The sequence below is a fragment of the Gymnoscopelus microlampas genome (assembly GCF_963454915.1).
Source record: "Gymnoscopelus microlampas genome assembly, chromosome: 9".
Lineage (NCBI taxonomy): Eukaryota > Metazoa > Chordata > Actinopteri > Myctophiformes > Myctophidae > Gymnoscopelus > Gymnoscopelus microlampas.
Genome location: NC_139946.1, coordinates 50,370,944 through 50,390,943, shown reverse-complemented (window position 1 = coordinate 50,390,943; position 20,000 = coordinate 50,370,944). Strand labels below are relative to the sequence as shown.

At 41.6% G+C, this 20,000-nt stretch overlaps 1 protein-coding gene across 1 annotated transcript in view; it reads right to left on the bottom strand.

The window, feature by feature from the left end:
* rabgap1l (RAB GTPase activating protein 1-like) overlaps positions 1 to 20,000 on the bottom strand; it is a 151,449-nt gene that overhangs the window by 112,076 nt on the left and 19,373 nt on the right. The window contains exons 2-11 of the mRNA XM_084067647.1: positions 18,377 to 18,450; positions 16,205 to 16,476; positions 14,023 to 14,224; positions 8,174 to 8,378; positions 7,645 to 7,819; positions 6,199 to 6,362; positions 5,503 to 5,613; positions 2,366 to 2,432; positions 1,827 to 1,929; positions 200 to 366 (exon numbers count right to left, since the gene is read on the bottom strand). Of these exons, the coding sequence (XP_083923773.1) occupies positions 200 to 366; positions 1,827 to 1,929; positions 2,366 to 2,432; positions 5,503 to 5,613; positions 6,199 to 6,362; positions 7,645 to 7,819; positions 8,174 to 8,378; positions 14,023 to 14,224; positions 16,205 to 16,417 (1,407 nt within the window). The 5' untranslated portion in view covers positions 16,418 to 16,476; positions 18,377 to 18,450. The remainder of the gene's footprint in view (positions 1 to 199; positions 367 to 1,826; positions 1,930 to 2,365; positions 2,433 to 5,502; positions 5,614 to 6,198; positions 6,363 to 7,644; positions 7,820 to 8,173; positions 8,379 to 14,022; positions 14,225 to 16,204; positions 16,477 to 18,376; positions 18,451 to 20,000) is intronic.

The following is a 20,000-nucleotide window of genomic DNA, read 5'->3' as shown; positions in this document are numbered from 1 at the left end:
AAAAAGTAAATTGGTAAACGGGAATAATTACGTTTATTACGTCAGTGGCAGTGATAATTAATGGTTTAATACGCAAAATGGTGTCAGACCCCCGGCCGGTATTGGGCGGCTATTTGCGGTATGGCTACTCTTTGGAAATACACGGTATGTATACATTGTGAAAGGCCTATGGGGGGGCGGTAAGGTGTTATAATCTCACCTGTTGTAGTTTGAGGTAGAAGGTGTCACTGTAGGCTTTGCGGCTGAAGTACCAGAAGCGTTCATTGGCCGGATAGACCCTGACCACGGTCTCCAACAGGAACCTGACGGGTTCCAACACCTCTGTCACCACCAGGTCCACCGCTACAGTCATATATACCTGCTTATCTGTAAAAAATATATATTTATATACACATTTATCTGTACAATACATCCATATCATATTCATATACACCTGTTTATCTGCACAATACATACAGTACACCTGTTTATCTGTACATTATATGAATATTATATGAATACACCTGTTTATCTGTAGAATACATAAATATTGCCTTGCTCAATACATCTACAGTATATACACCTGAAGACAGAGTGGCTCAGTATTGTTTCCCTACAGTCTGCCTCACCACAAGCAGAACTTTGGGTTCCTTTGCTTCTATACATGATTATATTATATTACTGTATATACACCTGTGTATTTGTAGAATACATTAATATTATACTTATTATATACACCTGTTTATCTGTAGAATACATTCATTTTATATCAATTCATACACATGTTTATCTGTACAATACATTGATATTATACATACAAACATAAATTACGTACATATTGTCAGTTTAAAACTGTGTATGAATTTGAAAAATATGTTGTGTATGATCTATCTAAGAGTCAGCGATCTCTGTGTGCACAGTTTCGCTCGGGAATATTGCCACTACATATTGAAACGGGACGGTACGTTGGAACAGAAGTAGAACAAAGAATATGTGGCTATTGTGACCTTGGTGAAGTGGAGGATGAAACCCACTTTCTATTGTACTGCCCATTTTCTCATGATTTAAGAAAACATCTATTTGACAAAGTACATGTAGGTCTGTCCCTGGATAATGATTTAGTTAAACATTTATTTGATAACCACACATTCGCAATTTCAAATTTTATCCATAAAGCCTGGAACCGAAGAAAACATGCAACTTATGCATATAACTCTGATGGATCATACCAATGTGTTCTCACCCCTAATCCTTGAGTTCTTTGTATTGAAAATACAATATTTGTGTTCACAGTATTGTCCAAGCTAAACATTCAAGTCTGTCTCCTGTTCATTCTCTTGGTGTTCTTTACTCTCTCTCAATGTTTCTCTCTCTCTCTCTCTCTCTCTCTCTCTCTCTCTCTCTCTCTCTCTCTCTCTCTCTCTCTCTCTCTCTCTCTCTCTCTCTCTCTCTCTCTCTCTCTCTCTCTCTCTCTCTCTCTCTCTCTCTCTCTCTCTCTCTCTCTCTCTCTAGTTTGAAAATTAGATTACTAAATTGTGATTCTGATCAGAGTTATGTATACAGTGTGGTAATTATTGATTTTGTTTATTATGTATTATTTATTTTATTTTATTTTATTTTATTTTTTGTGTCAGCATGTTGGCACTGGAAACATTGTTTAATGTGTCTGAATAATCCCGTAAGAGATGGGCTGTGAAAGGCAGCCGGACACGAAAATAAATCATTCAATAATTAATTCATTCATTCATTCATTCATGCAACATTTTGAGAAAAAGCGTCCAAAATAGGGACACCAAGGTTGATTAGGTTAAGACATATGAATGACAAACAGTGCATGGTGCTCTCACCTTTGGGGGTGTCTTCATTGAGAGCCTGGAAAGCAGCCATGTTGGGGTTCCATGTTCCAGTGATGAGGTATGCCTTCCCATCAGAACTCTTCCCCATGGACTCCTGGACAGTAGTTCATTTATTTATTTATTGTACATACAAGGTCACATTTTAATGACACATTAATTACACTCACATACTGTATATTAGCTTCAACATGTGTCAAAACTACTGTGTGACCAATCACAATGTGGCTCATGTAGAAGGGTCAGGACTATCTGACCAATGAAAGGAGGGTGCAGGCTTATAATTGACCAATGAAGACAGGGGGGGCGGGGCTTTACTTGACAAATTGTAATGAAAAGGACAAGTTACATGCCAATTAAACTAATTAAAAAGATTGCTGCTAAGCCAATAAAAAAGGTGGGAACATTTATTAACTAAAGAAAAATACACAAACACACATTTTTAATAATTACATTTATTCAACCAATGACATTAAGACAAATGAACTGTATTTGACCAATGAAACACAGTGTTCAAAGAGAGTTCTTCTCACCATGTCTAAAAGATGCATGTCACTGTTGCGTACTTTCTGCCCCGGACTCAGCAGCATGCCAAAACACCTGCAACGCACGCACACACACACACACCAAAACATGAATGAATGAACACACACACACACACACACACACACACACACACACACACAAACAAAATATAAAACAGCTCTAACAAGAACAAGAACAAAAAGCAGGAAGTAGCCTATAAACGCACGGCTGCAGCTTATTTAACCCATTAAGACCTGGAACTGTGTCATTTTTATATTTGTGAGCAGGTCTGGTGTTTAGGGCATCAAGTCGCACATTGACAAACAGTAGAAAATAGCTTTTCTAACTTTTTTTTTTTTTTTTGTGATTTTCGTTTTTTTTCATATTAACACAGTTCGAATGTTGAAGAAGGTTTATAGTCCAAAAGATAGGCGTTTTAGAATCATTAAGTGGTTTAAATTACATTACAAAAAGAGCAGTGTTTCTGTGTGTTTCTGTCGGTCTTTTGGGGGCGGAGAGTGGCTTTAACTTGCAGGGACAACATTAACATGAGAGTGGTTTTGGTTTTGGTTTGAGCTAAAAAGCATTATTTTACACTTTGGACTATTCAAAAATAGCAGATCTACAAGCTCGTAGCGCGGCACCGAGTGCCGCGCTACGAGCTTGTAGATCTGCTATTTTTGAAAAATCGTGAAAATGTGTGCAAATCTTTGAATATATATATATTTTTAAAGCGAACATTTTTTAACTCAAATCTTTGCTTCTGGGGGGTCCCTGGAACTAAATATTTTGATGGGGGTCCGCGGCCAAATACATATCATTTTGGGGGTCCTTGACATGAAAAAGATTGAGCACCACTGATATAGAAACATACGTTTTTCAGAAAACTGTTGAGATTTAGGAGACATGTAGAATCGGCTTCAGGTCTCAATGGGTTAAAGCAGCACTATGTAGCTTTACTGTTATACCCCAGATTTGTACCCGGGTTCCCTGCTCAAGAGCTGAAATTCTTACCACTGAGCTAATAGAGCCGGCCTGCTTGCTCTGGGGAGAAATAGAATTGTGACCTTCAGGTAAAATGTGTGTCAAACCAGAAACATGATGGTGTCAAAGGTTGTGTCTAACCTAGAAACTGGATCTAAATGACTCAATAGAAGAGCAGGGAGACCAATTACATGCAGCCCAATTGTATAAGTTATTATGTATTAACCCATTTAGACCTGAGACTGATTCTAAAAACACCTTCTAAATCCAGAGTTTTCATTTATTATTATTAACATTTATTCAAATATTACAAAAAATGTATGTTGCCATATACTGTACATAGCAACAACTACACCAAAAAGGGGTTCCCGGATTGAAACGTATAGTTCCTTATAGGGGTTCCCGGTCGGGTTAACATGCTCAAAATAAGATTTTATTCACAAAAAAGTTACGTAATACAGCTTTAACTTGTCTGCAAGCTATTAGAAAACATGAATAATCACTTCTGATTAATGGTTAATTTAGACCAAAATGATGTTCCTATTTTCTGAAAATAATGGGATTTCTGATGAGGCTTTGCTTTGAATGGAGCACAGTGCACACCATTTACACAGTTAAAATCACATGACAGTGTGGTACAGTATCATTATGTTAATTCAAATTAATAAGATACTAGTGGTGTGGTTTTATTCTATGGCACATTTTCCATTATAGCATTGGACCACAATGGATCAGATCAACATTGTGGATGGTACCACTGTACACAGTGTGTGCTCAGGGTGGAGGCGCCATCTAGTGGCCACCCTGGTGATTACTATGGATACAGTTTGTCTCCTCTCCTCTCCTCTCCCACATCTGTCTGTCTGTCCGTCTAACTATCCACCTGTTTCCTAGGCTTTTTACTGTGTTCCACTTCCTGTCTTTTGATCCAATGAAATCCAATGAAACCGGTCAGATGACTAATGATATCCAATGAAATCCGACAGGAAGTGGAAAACACACAGCCAAGAAACAGGTAGTCTCGCGTCACCAGACAACTATTCCACAATCTCTGAATGCTATATAGAGTCTGGAACTCCACTTCCCGAAAGCTGCTTAACGGAAGTTGTTCTATGCTACTCAGACCGGAAAAACATTCGACCAATCACGATGCGGTGCCCGCGGACCTGTAGTCCCAGTGGAAACAGAACCGAGGCGGAAGCATAGTCATAGGTAGATTCATGTTATTTGTGCGAGGATTGTTTATCATTATATTCATATATGTATCATATATGATAAATATATATATTTGTATATATATTCATATCATATATATATCATATTTATATTATTGAACACTTGTTGTTTTGATTCCAGTCGGACTCCTTTGCGCCACTGCACAATGCTAAAACGGAAGTGGGTAGGGGAGGGGCTTCCGCTTTTCCCTTAAGCATGATCAGAGCTTCCGAGTCCCAGACTGTATGCCGGAAACATTTGTAAATTGTGGGAGGCAACAGTCTGGCCACGTGAGACTAAGAAACAGGTGAATAAACACATTAACAGCTAGGTCTGCTTAGCTGCTTCCCTGCTATAGAGAGCTTGTGTGTATGTGTGTGTGTGTGTGTGTTGAGGGTGACTTGGCAGTAACAGAGTTAGGTGTGTTTGTGTCCTTTCAATACACCAGTTCGCCCAGATGATCCAGTTACGTGCAGAGTTGTGTTTGAACTGTAAAGATTCTCTGTTCTTCTCTGTTCTTCTCTGTTCTTCTCTGTTCTTCTCTAACTCAAAGATTTGAGTTAAAAAATAGCAGATCTAGGCCTGGGGGCCGCAGCGTGGCGGTCCAGGCACCCTAAGGCAGCAATGCCAGCCTGACAGCGCGTCGCGAGTTCGAATCCCGTTCCCGACGGCCTTAGCTGTGCGTCACTCCTATCTCTCTCCCTATTTCCTGTCAGTCTACTGTCCTGTCTATAAAAAGGCATAAAAGCCCCCAAAAGCATCTTTAATTCAAAAAAATACAAATAGCAGATCTACAAGCTCATAGCGCGGCACTCGGTGCCGCGCTATGAGCTTGTGGATCTGCTATTTTTGAATAGCCAAAGAAATCTTGAAATGACACGGATGCGTTCCCGGGCTTAATGGGTTAAGAAACGATAGGTATGAGTGTAAACATTGGGAGTCTCACCTCTCAATGGCCAACTCCTTGTTACATATCTGCTGAACGGACACCAGCACCTTCTTCTGGACCCCCTGACGCAGCTTGAAGAAGAACTTATCTCTGTCCTTAGGAACGGGGCTGAGGAGGAGGAGAGGAGACAGTGTCCATTTTGTCCACTAAAACCATAATGAAAATTGTCCGTCGACTACCTTTTTTACACTGAAAATACGAATACGAAAATAAAACGAAATAAAAACTAAGCTATGATGACTAAAACTACGACTAAATATATACACACAATTTCGTCTGACTAAAATGTTAGGGAGGGACTAGTGGACAGAAGTCATTTTATGCTTCCGAAAATAGCCTCAAAAACCTCAAATCTCTTTGAGCCAATCTTGGCTATTTTCAGCACACAGCCAAGTATTAATTAGGCATTATGACGCCATCAAAGCCTGCCAACATAAACGTTAGGGTTAGACTAAAACTAAACATTTCAGATGACTAAAATGTGACTATAACTAAATTGAATTTTATTCAAGACTATGACTAAATCTAAATCAAAGCTAAATGATATTCTTTGTTGTACAACTGCGTCATGTTCTAATCTACACACTCACAATGTGCTGTAGATATTTTTTTATCTTCTTCTCTTAATCTTGCAAATTGATTGTTTTATTAAAATAGTATTATGATATTTCTCATTTAGTGCTGCTGTCCAACCTGTAGTTTCCTTTGCCGTCGTCCTCTTTGACCTCCAGGGAGGCGGTGAAGGTGAACTGGTCACTGTCAGGAGACACACACGCTGACGAGTCCCTGATGTCTGGAGCTGAGGGACGAGACGAGCGCTTGAACGCCGTGGAGAAACTGTACAGGATGCGACTCACCTGGAAACACACACAAAATGTCTTCTAAATCCTTTTTTCCCCCGAAAAAACGTATATCAGCGGTTCTCAAACTTTTTCATGTCATGTCTGTGTCGGTGTGTGTGCGCGCTGCAGGTGTTTTGGCATGCTGCTGAGTCCGGGGCAGAAAGTACACAACAGTGACATGCATCTTTTAGACATGGTGAGAACTCTCAACGGTCAAATACAGTTTATAGGTCTTGTCATTGGTTGAATAAATGTTATTATTACAAATGTGTGTTTGTGTGTTTTTCCTATTTTCTTTAGTTGATAAATGTTCCCACCTTTTTTTATTGGCTAAAAATAATATTACTTCTGAATAATATTTCAGAAGAATAAAAAATAAAGGTTATGCATAATTCATGGACAATCAAAAGATGTTGGAAATACATGTTGATGTGGTGTCATAACTAAACTATGACTATCAACTAAAACATGGCACTTCATGTCAAAAAGGTTGCTGACCCCTGCTGTACAGGATACCACTCACCTGGAGGGACAAACCCAAACACAATGAATAGATAGAATAAAAAAAGGTTACTATTGTTACTATTTTTTCTTTCGTTTTGACCTTTAGTTTTCAATTTCAGTTCAGTTTTAATTTGTTTTTAAAAGCAGATTTGCTAGTTTAGTTTAGTACCACTGCGATGCCTTGTGAGATTGTAGATCTGCTATTTTTGAAAAGTTTTGAATGTATGGCCCCAGCAGTTAGACTGCTCTGTATAAAAACTGTACCTGTAAAACTGTAACTTCTACACATTATAACGTAACATTGTTCTACACCAGGGGTCTTCAACCTTTTCAGGCCAGGGACCCCCAAACTGATGGGGTGATGGAGCAGGGACCCCCTACCTCGTAGGGTAGGGGGTAGGCCACCACATATATCGTATATTTATGTATAAAATTGTGTTTTATATGTATAAACAATTAAACATGAACAAATGGTTGCCTGGAGCCTGCTCCTACCCACAGGTTGTCCCAGTAGGTATGCAAAAGACCTTTTCTTTCTCTACAAAATATGTATAAACATACCATGTTATTGTGCATTCAATACTAAGCTATTAAAATATGTCATGTTATGTTTAAAGACATATTGACATTTTTGGGAAAAAAAATAACAAAACGTTTTTAAAAGGTTTTTTTTTTAATCAAACAACAATTTTGCGGACCCCCTGCAGTACCTCCGCGGACCCCATGTTGAAGACCTCTGTTCTACACATTATAACATTATTACGTTATGTAAACACATGTTATTGTAACTCACAGCCTCTTTGATGTGACAGGAGAACACATGGATCTGGAAGTCCTCAGAGCTCCTGTAACTCTCAGTGAAGGAGAAGCAGTCGGCCTCCACAGAGGCCTCTTTGCCCCGAGCGCAGAACAGAACCTTGTAGATGGGGAACGACGCCAGCTCTGTCCCCGAAGCCTGGTCCACGATCCTAAAAACACAATACAGCACCTTTAGTTCTAATAGGGTTCTATCTACGATCCTAAAAACACAATACAGCACGTTTAGTTATAATAGAGTTCTATCTACGATCCTAAAAACACAATAAAGCACCTTTAGTTATAATAGGGTTCTATCTACGATCCTAACAACTAGGGGTGGAAATTAAAATCGATTCATAGATTAATGGCGATGCTGACATGGACGATTATGAATTGATTCACAAATGTCAAAAAACAAGTCTGCACATAACTATCCCACTAGAAATAACATGTACAGAACCCCAACCTAGAGACATACTTTATACATACTGAGACACATTGGTGTATAATACACGTCCACTGACCTGACACAGCCGTCGGGGTGGTTGGGGACGTGCAGGGTGACGGGGATGGGGATGGCGCTCTCCTCTCTCAGCGTGGCCATGGCTCTCTGCGCCTCCGGCTCGCTGCGGGGGGCTTTGACCCACGTGCAGCCCAGGTAGGACAGCTTACTGAACTGGACACTGTCCTCCTCTGGGGCTGGAGGACCACCAGACACTGACGGACTCACTGACACACACACACACACACACGCACACACACACACACACACACACACACACACACACAGATGGACAGGCAACAAGAAGACATGCGTTAATGTTGTCCACTGGAATGGTTGTTGGTTCAAATCCCTGCATGATGATGGACCAAGAAAAAAATAGCCATCTCCGGTTTACTTCCTGTATCTGAGTGAAGTAAGTGGACGCCTTTTTAGGAGATCGGAAGCAGTTTGGAGTCTATTCATTCCAATGGAAGAGTGAACATGAACACAGCTTCTGAACCATTCTTTAGCCCAGGGGTCTTCAACGTTTTCAGGCCAAGGACCCCCTAGCTGAGAGAGAAATGAAGCAGGGACCCCCTACTCTATATTGTATAAAATTGTGTTTCAGATTTAAGTTTTTTTTTTACTTGGTGTGCTCTTTTTTCCCTCTACACCTATAGCCTCTTTGTGTTCCCCATAGAAAAGGAATTCTAGGGTTCAAGTGGTTAATGTAAAAAAAACAAAATCATATCACACAAAGATTTCGCGGACCCCCTGTAGTAGCTCTGAGGACCCCGTAGGGGTCCTGGACCCCCTGTTGAAGACCCCTGCTTTAGCCCCATGGTCTCTGAACTAAATATTGGACCCGAACGTCACAAGCCACAAAATATTCCCAAGACTTTCATACTTAAATAGCTTTTTTTCAGAGAGATAAAATCAGGAGAAAATCTATTTTATTATCGACCTTTCTCTGTCCCAGCAACACACTCTCGCGGTTGCAATTGGGATGGCAGATCTTCCTAAAAATTCACCATCTTTGCGGTCGATCTCTATACCACAAAAGTGCAAAGGTCACAGGTTAAGCATGGCATGGCTGTAAGTCAAAAATGAGAGAAGGCTGGTTATCTATCATTACAAAGGTTGTTGGTTTAAATCCCTGCAGGGCCTAGATGGAGAAAATATGGTCTGTTCTGTCTCTCTCCATATTGTCTCGTCTCGCTCTATCCTTTCTCTCTCTCCATTTAGTCTCTCTCTCTATTCTTTCTCTATCTCTTTCTTACTCTCCATCTTGTCTCTCTCACTCATGCATCTCTCCATCACCTTAAGAGATGGCTTAAAAAGCAAACCAAACTAATTATCAGCTCAATTTGTCATTGCTGTCATTTTTATTCATAATAAATTGTAGTTGTTTTGTCTTTTGTACTCATAGGTATATGTTTTGTATTCATAGTTATAGATCACAATTTTTTGACAACCTGCTCAGGCACTACAAAGGAAAATTAGCTCTTTGCTAACTCTGACTCACTCAAATTGATGTTAAATATTGATTAATGTGCATTGTCCCTGGTAAATAAATAAATAAATAAATAAATAAATACATCTCGTCTCTCGCTCTATCATGTCTCTATCTCTATCTCGTCTCTCTCTCTCTCTATCACAGCAGTCTTTCAGTGCTTTAATGAGAGTCAGAGAACGACAGGAAATACCAGGTTTCTCTCTCTCTCACACACACACACACACACACACACACACACACACACACACACTCTGAATGAGACAAAGAGAGGGTTCATGATCACATGACTCAAATATTCTCGGTCGTATACAGATACCTAGAAAACAGTATGTGACTAGTGCGTGCACGTGGCGCGTGTGCACGTCTATGTACAGTAAATGGAACCTGTCACAGTTATAAATATACAGACAATACTGAGTGTTCTATTTACAGAGCCTCTATGAATAGAAGATCACATCTACACAAGGTGTGGTAAAGAGTCACCGCTCTCACTAAGACATCTAACAGAGAGAGAGAGAGAGAGAGAGAGAGAGAGAGAGAGAGAGAGAGAGAGAGAGAGAGAGAGAGAGAGAGAGAGAGAGAGAGAGAGAGAGAGAGAGAGAGAGAGAGAGAGAGAGAGAGAGAGAGAGAGAGAGAGAGAGAGAGAGAGAGAGAGAGAGAGAGAGAGAGAGAGAGAGAGAGAGAGAGAGAGAGAGAGAGAGAGAGAGAGAGAGAGAGAAGAGAGAGAGAGAGAGACAGACAGACAGACAGAGGAGGAGGGACAAAAAGAGCAAAACAAAGACAAGGCAGAGACATGGAACCAACAAGAGACAACAATGACTGAGAAAGAGAATGAGAGAAACACGTATAAAACAAGAACATTAGAACAGAATGAAAGCGAGAGAGAGAGAGAGAGAGAGAGAGACAAAAGGAAGCGAAAAGAGAAGAGTTAATTTATACTTTCTACGACGACGCACGATGCTCTATGCACAGAGCAGACATATTGAGTCAGGGTGCTGATATTGTGCATGTTGGCTCACAGGAAACACTCTGCTACACCAGTGGGTCTTAAAGTGTGGTCCAGGGACCCTCATGGTTCCTTGAATGGCCCCTTACGGGTGTGTAACTGCGAGAGCATACAAATGGAACCAAATGGACCTGTGAGGGTCCATTTGGTTCCACATGGCTGCTGTGAATAGAGCCTATACACATTAAGAACATTAAGCGAACGAGTGTGAGAGGGACAGAGGAAGGAAGTGTCTCGTTAAACACGCGCAAACAGGAAGCAGAACAATGAGGGGCTATAAACTACATGAAACGCCTCGTCACCAATATACTTCTGCACGATACACTTTATCACTGCCACACACTTCTCCCACCTGTTACCTTTAACCCATTGAGACCTGAAGCCGATTCTACATGTCTCCTAAATCTCAACAGTTTTCTGAAAAATGTATGTTTCTACATCAGTGGTGTTCAATCTTTTTCATGTCAAGGACCCCCAAAAATTATATGTATTTGGCCGCGGACCCCCATCAAAAATGTTCATGAATTTTCAAAAATAGCAGATCTACAAGCTCATAGCGCGGCACTCGGTGCCGCGCTATGAGCTTGTAGATCTGCTATTTTTGAATAGCCAAAGTGTAAAATAATGCTTTTTCGCTCAAATCTAAAAATGACACAGTTCCAGGTCTTAATGGGTTAAGCCATGTTTATAACTTTATCGTCTCCGCCAGGCCCAAAGGCATGGCCAGACGTTGTTTTGCACTCCGCTTGCCCTGCCTGCCCGCCCTTTGACCTGCATTGTTCACATTTGCCTTGTATAGCGCCACCAGGAGGCCGACTTATGTAAAACACATTTTTGATATTACTCCTTCGTATTTTATCCAAATGTCATGCAAATTGGTACACGTGATTTCTATACAGTAGCAGGGGTCTTCAACGTTTTAAGGCCAAGGACCCCCTAGCTGAGAGAGAGATGAAGCAGGGACACCCTCTATATTGTATAAAATTGTGTTTCAGATAAACTTTTGCTGTTCTTTTTTCCCTCTTAACACCTATAACTCTTTGCCAAAAATAGCCGATCTACAAGCCCACAACGCCTCGCAGCGCGAGGCGTTGTGAGCTTGTAGATCGGCTATTTTTGGCCAAAGTTCTCCTCAGAAAAGGGATACTAGGGTTCAAGTGGTTAATGTAAAAACAAATAATCATATCACACAAAGATTTGGGGGACCCCCTGTTGTAACTCTGAGGACCCCCTGTTGAAGACCCCTGCTCTATAGTCATGTGATCAAGACGAAACCGTTTGATTTTTCCCGTCCTATCCCGATTGGTGAATTCAGAACATTGCTGGCCCACACTATCTTACCTGACCTGGTGGAGACCTGTGCTCCGAGGAGGGTCTTTTTCTAGTTTAAGATGTTTTTTATTTAGACAGGACAGTTAGAGGAACCGGAAGCTGAGGACAGACACAGGAAGGACGTAGAACACAAGTCTCCAGCTGGAAGATAGCGGTCACTAGTTGACTGGGGGAAAAAAGGGAGATTTTCTGGGAATATTTCGAAAATGTCCAACCCTCAATGCCCCCTCCCCCATATAACCCTACACTACAGACCCTCAATGCCCCCTCCCCCATATAACCCTACACTACAGACCCTCAATGCCCCCTCCCCCCATATAACCCTACACTACAGACCCTCAATGCCCCCTCCCCCATATAACCCTACACTACAGACCCTCAATGCCCCCTCCCCCATATAACCCTACACTACAGACCCTCAATGCCCCCTCCCCCATATAACCCTACACTACAGACCCTCAATGCCCCCTCCCCCATATAACCCTACACTACAGACCCTCAATGCCCCCTCCCCCATATAACCCTACACTACAGACCCTCAATGCCCCCTCCCCCCATATAACCCTACACTACAGACCCTCAATGCCCCCTCCCCCATATAACCCTACACTACAGACCCTCAATGCCCCCTCCCCCATATAACCCTACACTACAGACCAATAGAATATAAGAAATCATAGTTCACGATAAAAGGTAAGGTTGTAAGAGAGTTATAAGTGTGTATTTTTTACTAATAGCAACAGCAGTCTCGGACGGACGGGCGCGCGCACACACAGACACACACACAGACACACACACACAGACACACACACACAGACACACACACACACATCTGTGTAAACAGAGCTGTGTTACATTGCAACTAAGAGAGAAAACTATCTTAGAAAACCATAGGGATTGTGCATTTTCTGTCATTCACTAACTCACTCACTCAGTTTTACAACCATCTAGAGAGGGACGCAGACTTGGGACATCTGTGTCACTTTTTGATTTGAGCTAAAAATGCATTATTTTACACTTTGGCTATTTTTGAGAAATCGTGAAAATGTGTCCAAATATTTGAATATATATATTTTTAGAGCGAACATTTTTAACTCAAATCTTTGCTTCTGGGGGGTCCCTGGGACAACATATTTCGAGATCGGGGTCCGCCGCCAAATACATATCATTTTGGGGGTCCTTGAAATGAAAAAGTTTGAGCACCACTGATATAGAAACATACTTTTTTTTTCAGAAAACTGTTGGAATTTAGAAGACATTTGTAGAATCGGCTTCATGTCACATCATAGTTGAGTAGTTGTGCCATTCAACAGAGGAGTGTTAACCAACAGAATAATGTGTTATTTAATATAACAGCCATAGGCTTGGGAGGCATCAGGTATATATAATACCAGCGTTATGTAGGGGGGGGGGGGGGGAAGTAACACACAAAACATTTAGCAAGAAGCCACTGTAAGCAGTCATTATGGTTGTGTTTAACCAGAGCAGAGCATGATGCCACCAGTCTGGAGGACTGGGAGTGTCCTGAGCTGTGGTGACACCACCACACACACACACACACGCACACGCACACGTTTGCGTATACAAGGATTTAATGTGTCAGTCAATTCTATGTATATTTAAGTTATTTGTCCCCGTGAAACCCCTTTTGGGCTTAAAAAGCCCAAAAGGGGCCCGCATGGCTGGCGTGTGCCGTGGCGGGTTAAAATTCCGATCCCAACAACATTTTAGTACTTTTACTTTTGGTATTTTAACTCTCTCAGTGCCAATGAAATAAAAAAACATGTTCATATTGTGCCAGCAATTTTTTTTTTTTTTTCAAAGTAAAAAAAAAAGTGCTTAGGAAGCGAGATACAGCCTTTTTCAGTTATAAGTTAAACAAGGAGTGGATGGAGCTGCAAATCTTCAGATAATGATATCTTGGGTTCTGAATTATTTTTTTTTCAAAAAAAACACAAAAACTCGGGATATCTCGTTGTGTGGCACTGAGAGAGTTAAGTACATTTTTATGCCAATACAATGCAGAACAAGGTACCTGGTGTAGGAACGGCGTCCAGGATGTCTGCCTGGGCTCTGGGCTCTTTGGGGACCTCCGTGTCCGCCTGTCTTTCTGGCTGTCTGTCCGTCTGTCTCTCCGTCTTCTCCATCTTCTCCACGCTGCTCTTCTCCTCCTGCTCCTCGTCATCTAACACCTCCTCCATGGCCTTCTGGAGCTGCTCACTGCCGTTCACTGACATCTGAGAGAGAGAGAGAGAGAGAGAGCTATGATTACACATTTCTTTATTCCCATTTCATTGTAAATACATTGTTTTGTTTTGATAGTTTTGTTCCACTTTTGCTTTGGCAATGTAAACATATTTTTTCTCATGCCAATAAAGCCCCTTTGAAAATTTAGGAAGAGGGAGAGAGAGAGTATTTATTGAGATGAATTTATTAACACTTAACCTGGCAGTTATTTCAGATTTTTTCCAGTTGTCTGCCAGAGATTTTTCATTGAAATTAAAAAAGTACTCAGGAGCCGAGATACAGAATTTTTAAGTTTTAAGTTAACAAGGAAGTGGATAGGAGTCTAGATCTTCGAAAAATCATATCTCCTTGGTCTTTGGGTCAAATTTCAAATCTTTGGGTCATTTTATGCGTTATTGGCAGGCAAGTGATGGATTCTAAAGAACACATATATGCGTTATTAGCAGAAAATGAGTTAATGACCAAAAATGTTCTGTCTCTCTGTATAATGCATTGCAGTGGCTCACCAGAGCACTGATGGAGTATTTTGGTATTCTGTAACCACCACTCTCTCTTTACATCACTGAACAACTATTATTCATATGATTAGCTGTAGCTGCATTATTCACTAGCCTGCCGTTAAGCCGTTTTTAACCTGAACTGGAAAACTAAGGTGGTCCCCAGCTAAATGTGTCTGTTCAAAAATAGCAGATAAACATGCACATCTGCTATTTCTTTATAATATATATATATTTTGTAATGATCTTGAAAGTATTTGAATTTTTCATACATTCGATTTTTCATTTCATTAGATTAGGGCGACACAAATGTTCTCTTCTGGGGGTCCCTGGCAGTAAAACAGTTTCAGATGGGGGGTCCGTGGCCAAATACATATCAATTTGCGGGTCCTTCACATGAAAAAGTTTGAGAACAATTACTGCTTCAACCCATTAAGACCTGGAACGCATCTGTGTCACTTTAGATTTCTTTGGCTATTCAAAAATAGCAGATATACAAGCTCATACCGCGGCACCGAGTGCCGCGGTATGAGCTTGTTTATCTGCTATTTTTGAAAAATCGTAAAAAAAGTATTTTTTACATTTTTTTCAAAAATCTGCTAGGATTTTGAAAACATTTTAAGAATCGAACTCAGGTCTTAAAGGGTTAAGTGCTTCGGGGGCGGCAGTGTCTCAGGGGTAGAGCGGCCGGATGGGAACCGTGTGGTTCCCTGTTCGATCCCGGGCTCCCCCAGAGTTAAGTGTCAAAGTGTCCTTGAGCAAGACGCTGAACCCCTAATTGCTCCCGATGAACAGGTTGGTGCCTTGCATGGTTTCCTCCTCCATCGGTGTATGAATGTGTGCGTGAATGGGTGAATGTAATGCACATGTAAAGCGCTTTGGATAAAAGCGCTATAGAAATGCACAATTTACCATTTCATGTTTATTTTATTTAACCTTTATTTAACCAGTAAAATCACATTGAGACCATAGTCTCTTTTACGAGTGTGCACTGGCCAAGAGAAGAGGCAAATAAATGTTACACAGCTCTGCCAGTAACAACAAGTACAGGGCATGACAAAGACAAAACATATGACATTTAACCCATTAAGACCTGAAACTGTGTCATTTTTAGATTTGAGCTAAAAAGCATTATTTTACACTTTGGGCTATTTTTGAAAAATAGTGAAAATGTGTGCAAATCTTTGAATATATATATTTTTAAAGCGAACATTTTTAACTCAAATCTTTGCTTCTGGGGGGTCCCTGGAACAAGATATTTTGATGGGGTCCACGGCCAAATATATATAATTTTGGGGGTCCTTGACATGAAATTGAGCACCACTGATATAGAAACATAAGTTTTTCAGAAAACTGTTGAGATTTAGGAGACATGTAGAATTGGCTTCAGGTCTCAATGGGTTAAGTGGTTAACCAAAGCAATCAAGCTACTGCATGAGAGCAGGAGGTGTCACATGTGTGTGTGAGCCTGACCTTCAGCCTTGGCTTGCCCTCGGACCCATGGGGCGATCCTCCTCCTCCACCACCTCCTCCACCACCTCCTCCTCCTCCTCCGGTCTGAACCAGAACAAACTCCTCGCTGGTGACGGTGGCCACGGACTCTGTGGAGCCGCTGACTTTACCCAGGGAACGGTTGTCCTCCAGGGCGGAAATGCTGACTTTGCCCAGGGAAGAGCTGTCGTCCATGGCTCTGGAAAGCCCTGGACCTCACCCCCACGTTCAGCTGGAGAGAGACCTCTCCACCACTACGAGATGAGACCAGATTCAACATTCAAGACATTTATTGTCATAAGGATGTACGAGTACATGTACTGTGAAAACCTTAGGTTGGACTGCTCCATAGTACACAATAAAATACATTACATAAACTAGAAAATGTGCTCCTCGGAGCACAAGTCTCCGCCAGCAGACTTGTGTTGGGAATGTTGGGAATGTTCTAATTCTTATGTTATAATTCTTACAAAAAATAGAACATGTTACTGTGTCATAGTAACATGACACACTGTCTGTATAAGTGTCCTATCCGTCCTGTCTGTGTAAGTGTCCTATCCGTCCTGTCTGTGTAAGTGTCCTATCCGTCCTGTCTGTGTAAGTGTCCTATCCGTCCTGTCTGTGTAAGTGTCCTATCCGTCTGTCGGAAAGGCGACATGTAACCACTAAATGTTAGCTTGGCTGATGGCACTGATGTCACTTCGGAACGCGCACCGCAGCGCTCCGAAGTGACACATCTATTTATAGGCCGCTATACGTCATGCGTCTCACTAGCCAATCAGAGCACACTCTTTCAACGTATTGTCACGTGTCACGTGAGGCTTGACCAATGTTAGCTTGGCCGAGGGGGGGGGGGGGGAAGTGAAAACATAGTCTCCTGGCGGAGACAACAATAACAATACTAAAATCTAGCTGCAAGCTGCGATAATACGGGGCCAGCGATTGCAGAGAGAAGAAAGAAAGAAGCAATGATAAGTAATATGCACAATAAGCCATAGAAACATAGAAGACTGAACTTGAGAGAAAGAAGACCATGCAATTGACAAATGAGCAATTTAAAACCTCACTAACCCTTACCTCATCAGTAAAACTATGCCTACCCCTAACCTCAAGAAATACTACGCGTAAGCCTACGAATGCCAAATCATGATCACCTCAACACATCGCCGGGGACAGGGATCGAACCAGTGACCTCCAGACCTCATAGGCTGCCTTTCTTCTCATTGAGCTAGATATATGATAGCCCTGGTAGTGTCTGTTGATATACTGTATATAAGTCTTTCCGTCCCTGATGGACCAAGCCTCTGTTTTGCTAACTACTCTAGATCACTAGAGTAGTTAGTATGCACTTTAAATGAAGTCTGCATGAAGTGAGCCTTGAACCGGCAACCATGCGGTTGTCAGGCAGATGCTGTAGAGAGAAGCCATTGGACGACAGACCTGAACCGGTGAAAAAGAGGCTGACACAGATGAGAGTTTCACGCGAATTGCTCATAGCGCGGCACTCGGCTGTAGATCTGCAATTCTTTTTTTTTATCTTGAAAATGTGTGTAATTTTTTTGTCTTTGAATACATATATTTTTAAAGTGAATATTTGTAACAAAAATCTTGGCTTCTGGGGAGTCCCTGGAACTAAATATTTTGAGATGGGGGTCCGCGGCCAAATATATATCATTTTGGGGGGGTCCTTGACATGAAAACGTTTGAGAACCACTAGTGTATACTGTTGCTAAGTTCTTGTTTATTTCTGTGATCCTAGATTACTGAGGCACTACACTGTCTCTCTGCATTTGATGTGTTTACCTTGCTTACTGTAAATCGCTTTGGATTAACCCATTGAGACCTGAAGCCGATTCTACATGTCTCCTAAATCTCAACAGTTTTATGAAAAACATATGTTTCTATATCAGTGGTGCTCAATCTTTTTCATATCAAGGACCCCCAAAATTATATGTATTTGTCCGCCGACCCCCATCAAAATATGTTGTTCCAGGGACCCCCCAGAAGCAAAGATTTGGTCTTAATGGATTAAGAGTGTCTGCTAAATGCCTACATCATAATGTGAATATGAATGCAATGAGGCCCAGGTAAGTAACAGTGGTGGTTCATTGAGGTGTGGTTACTGTGGTCTGCTCCTCATACGCCTCCTCTCACCTCCTTCTCCTCTCCTCCTGTCACAGGGGGGGGGGGGGTCGTCTCCTCCTCTTGCTGCTGCCCCTGCTCTCCTCCTACACAGACAAGCACAAAGTAACATTTATGTTATTTTAAACCAGGGGTCTTCAACAGGGGGTTCTGTTTTTTTTACGTGAACCCCACGTAACCCCAGAACTTTAGCCAAAATGAGCCCATCTACAAGCTCACAACATGTGAGCTTGTAGATGGGCAATTTTCGGCAAAGAGATGCTTTCCACTATAAAGATATAAGTTTTCAAAAATATAAAACATATGTGGGAAAACTTGTATGGCGAACTGGCAGTGTACTGGTAATGTGCATACACAGCCGGTACCATTTTTGCAGAATCAAGAAGACAGATTCTGCAAAAAAAATGACCGAATGGGTTACCATATTGGCAAAAGAAAGACAGACAGACGTTTGTATTACTATACTTGCGAGGACATTTTTTTTTCCAAAATAAATTCGGTACAAACACACAGTAAAGTACAGTACATGTCTGTGGTTGTGTTCTTACAAGACCACAGTAGAATTCCTCCATGGGTTTGTAGAGGCTTTTAGAACACACACACACACCCACACACACACACACACACACACACACACACACACACACACACACACACACACACACACACACACACACACACACACACACACACACACACACACACACACACACACACACACACACACACACACACACACACACACACACACACACACACACACACACACACACACACAACCTTCAAAGTGTTTACTCAGTGATTACATCACCTTGCAGTTTCAGCAGTCAGGTTCATTCCAATTCTAAAGCCACGAACTATTTAATGACACATTTTTACAAGCTAGGCTGTGATTTGAAACAGCATGCCACTTATAAAAGTTACATATTATATACTACTACCAACTTCCTGACACTTTCATTCAGCACTCATTCCTGGACTCAAAATAACACATTTCTACTTATAAAGACAGACAGACGGACAGACAGACAGACAGACAGACAGACAGACAGACAGACAGACAGACAGACAGACAGACAGACAGACAGACAGACAGACAGACAGACAGACAGACAGACACACAGCGTGAGTGCTACTTTTATAGCATATAATGCACATAATGCAATCAGCAAGAATGCAGTGTGTTAATTGAAATTCAATGGCTCTCTGTACGTCTTGGAATGTCGTCTATTAAAGTCACCAGGAGAAGGATGATAAACTGGTGAATCATTATGTCTTTGTAACACACACACACACACACACACACACACAGACTCCCAGTCAAGCCAGTAGCCACACAGACATGTTACACGGAGCATGGTGTCCCAGTATTAAACCAGTAGCCACACACATAGATATAGAAACCTAGACACCTCATTGGCCTCTGCAGTTCGTTGGAGCAACTTGTATCGCGGCCGCCATTTTAGCGTAGGCAAACTGACCATAGAACTGACCCTCAAAGTGACTACTGGCCAATCACAGCGCTCACAGCGCGTTGACTACTCAGTGCGCCTTTTCCAAGACTTGTCAGAATGTTGTTGTCCCGCACCCACCTGCCTCTGATTGGCCTACCGAACGCCCCCCTTCTGTGACACAT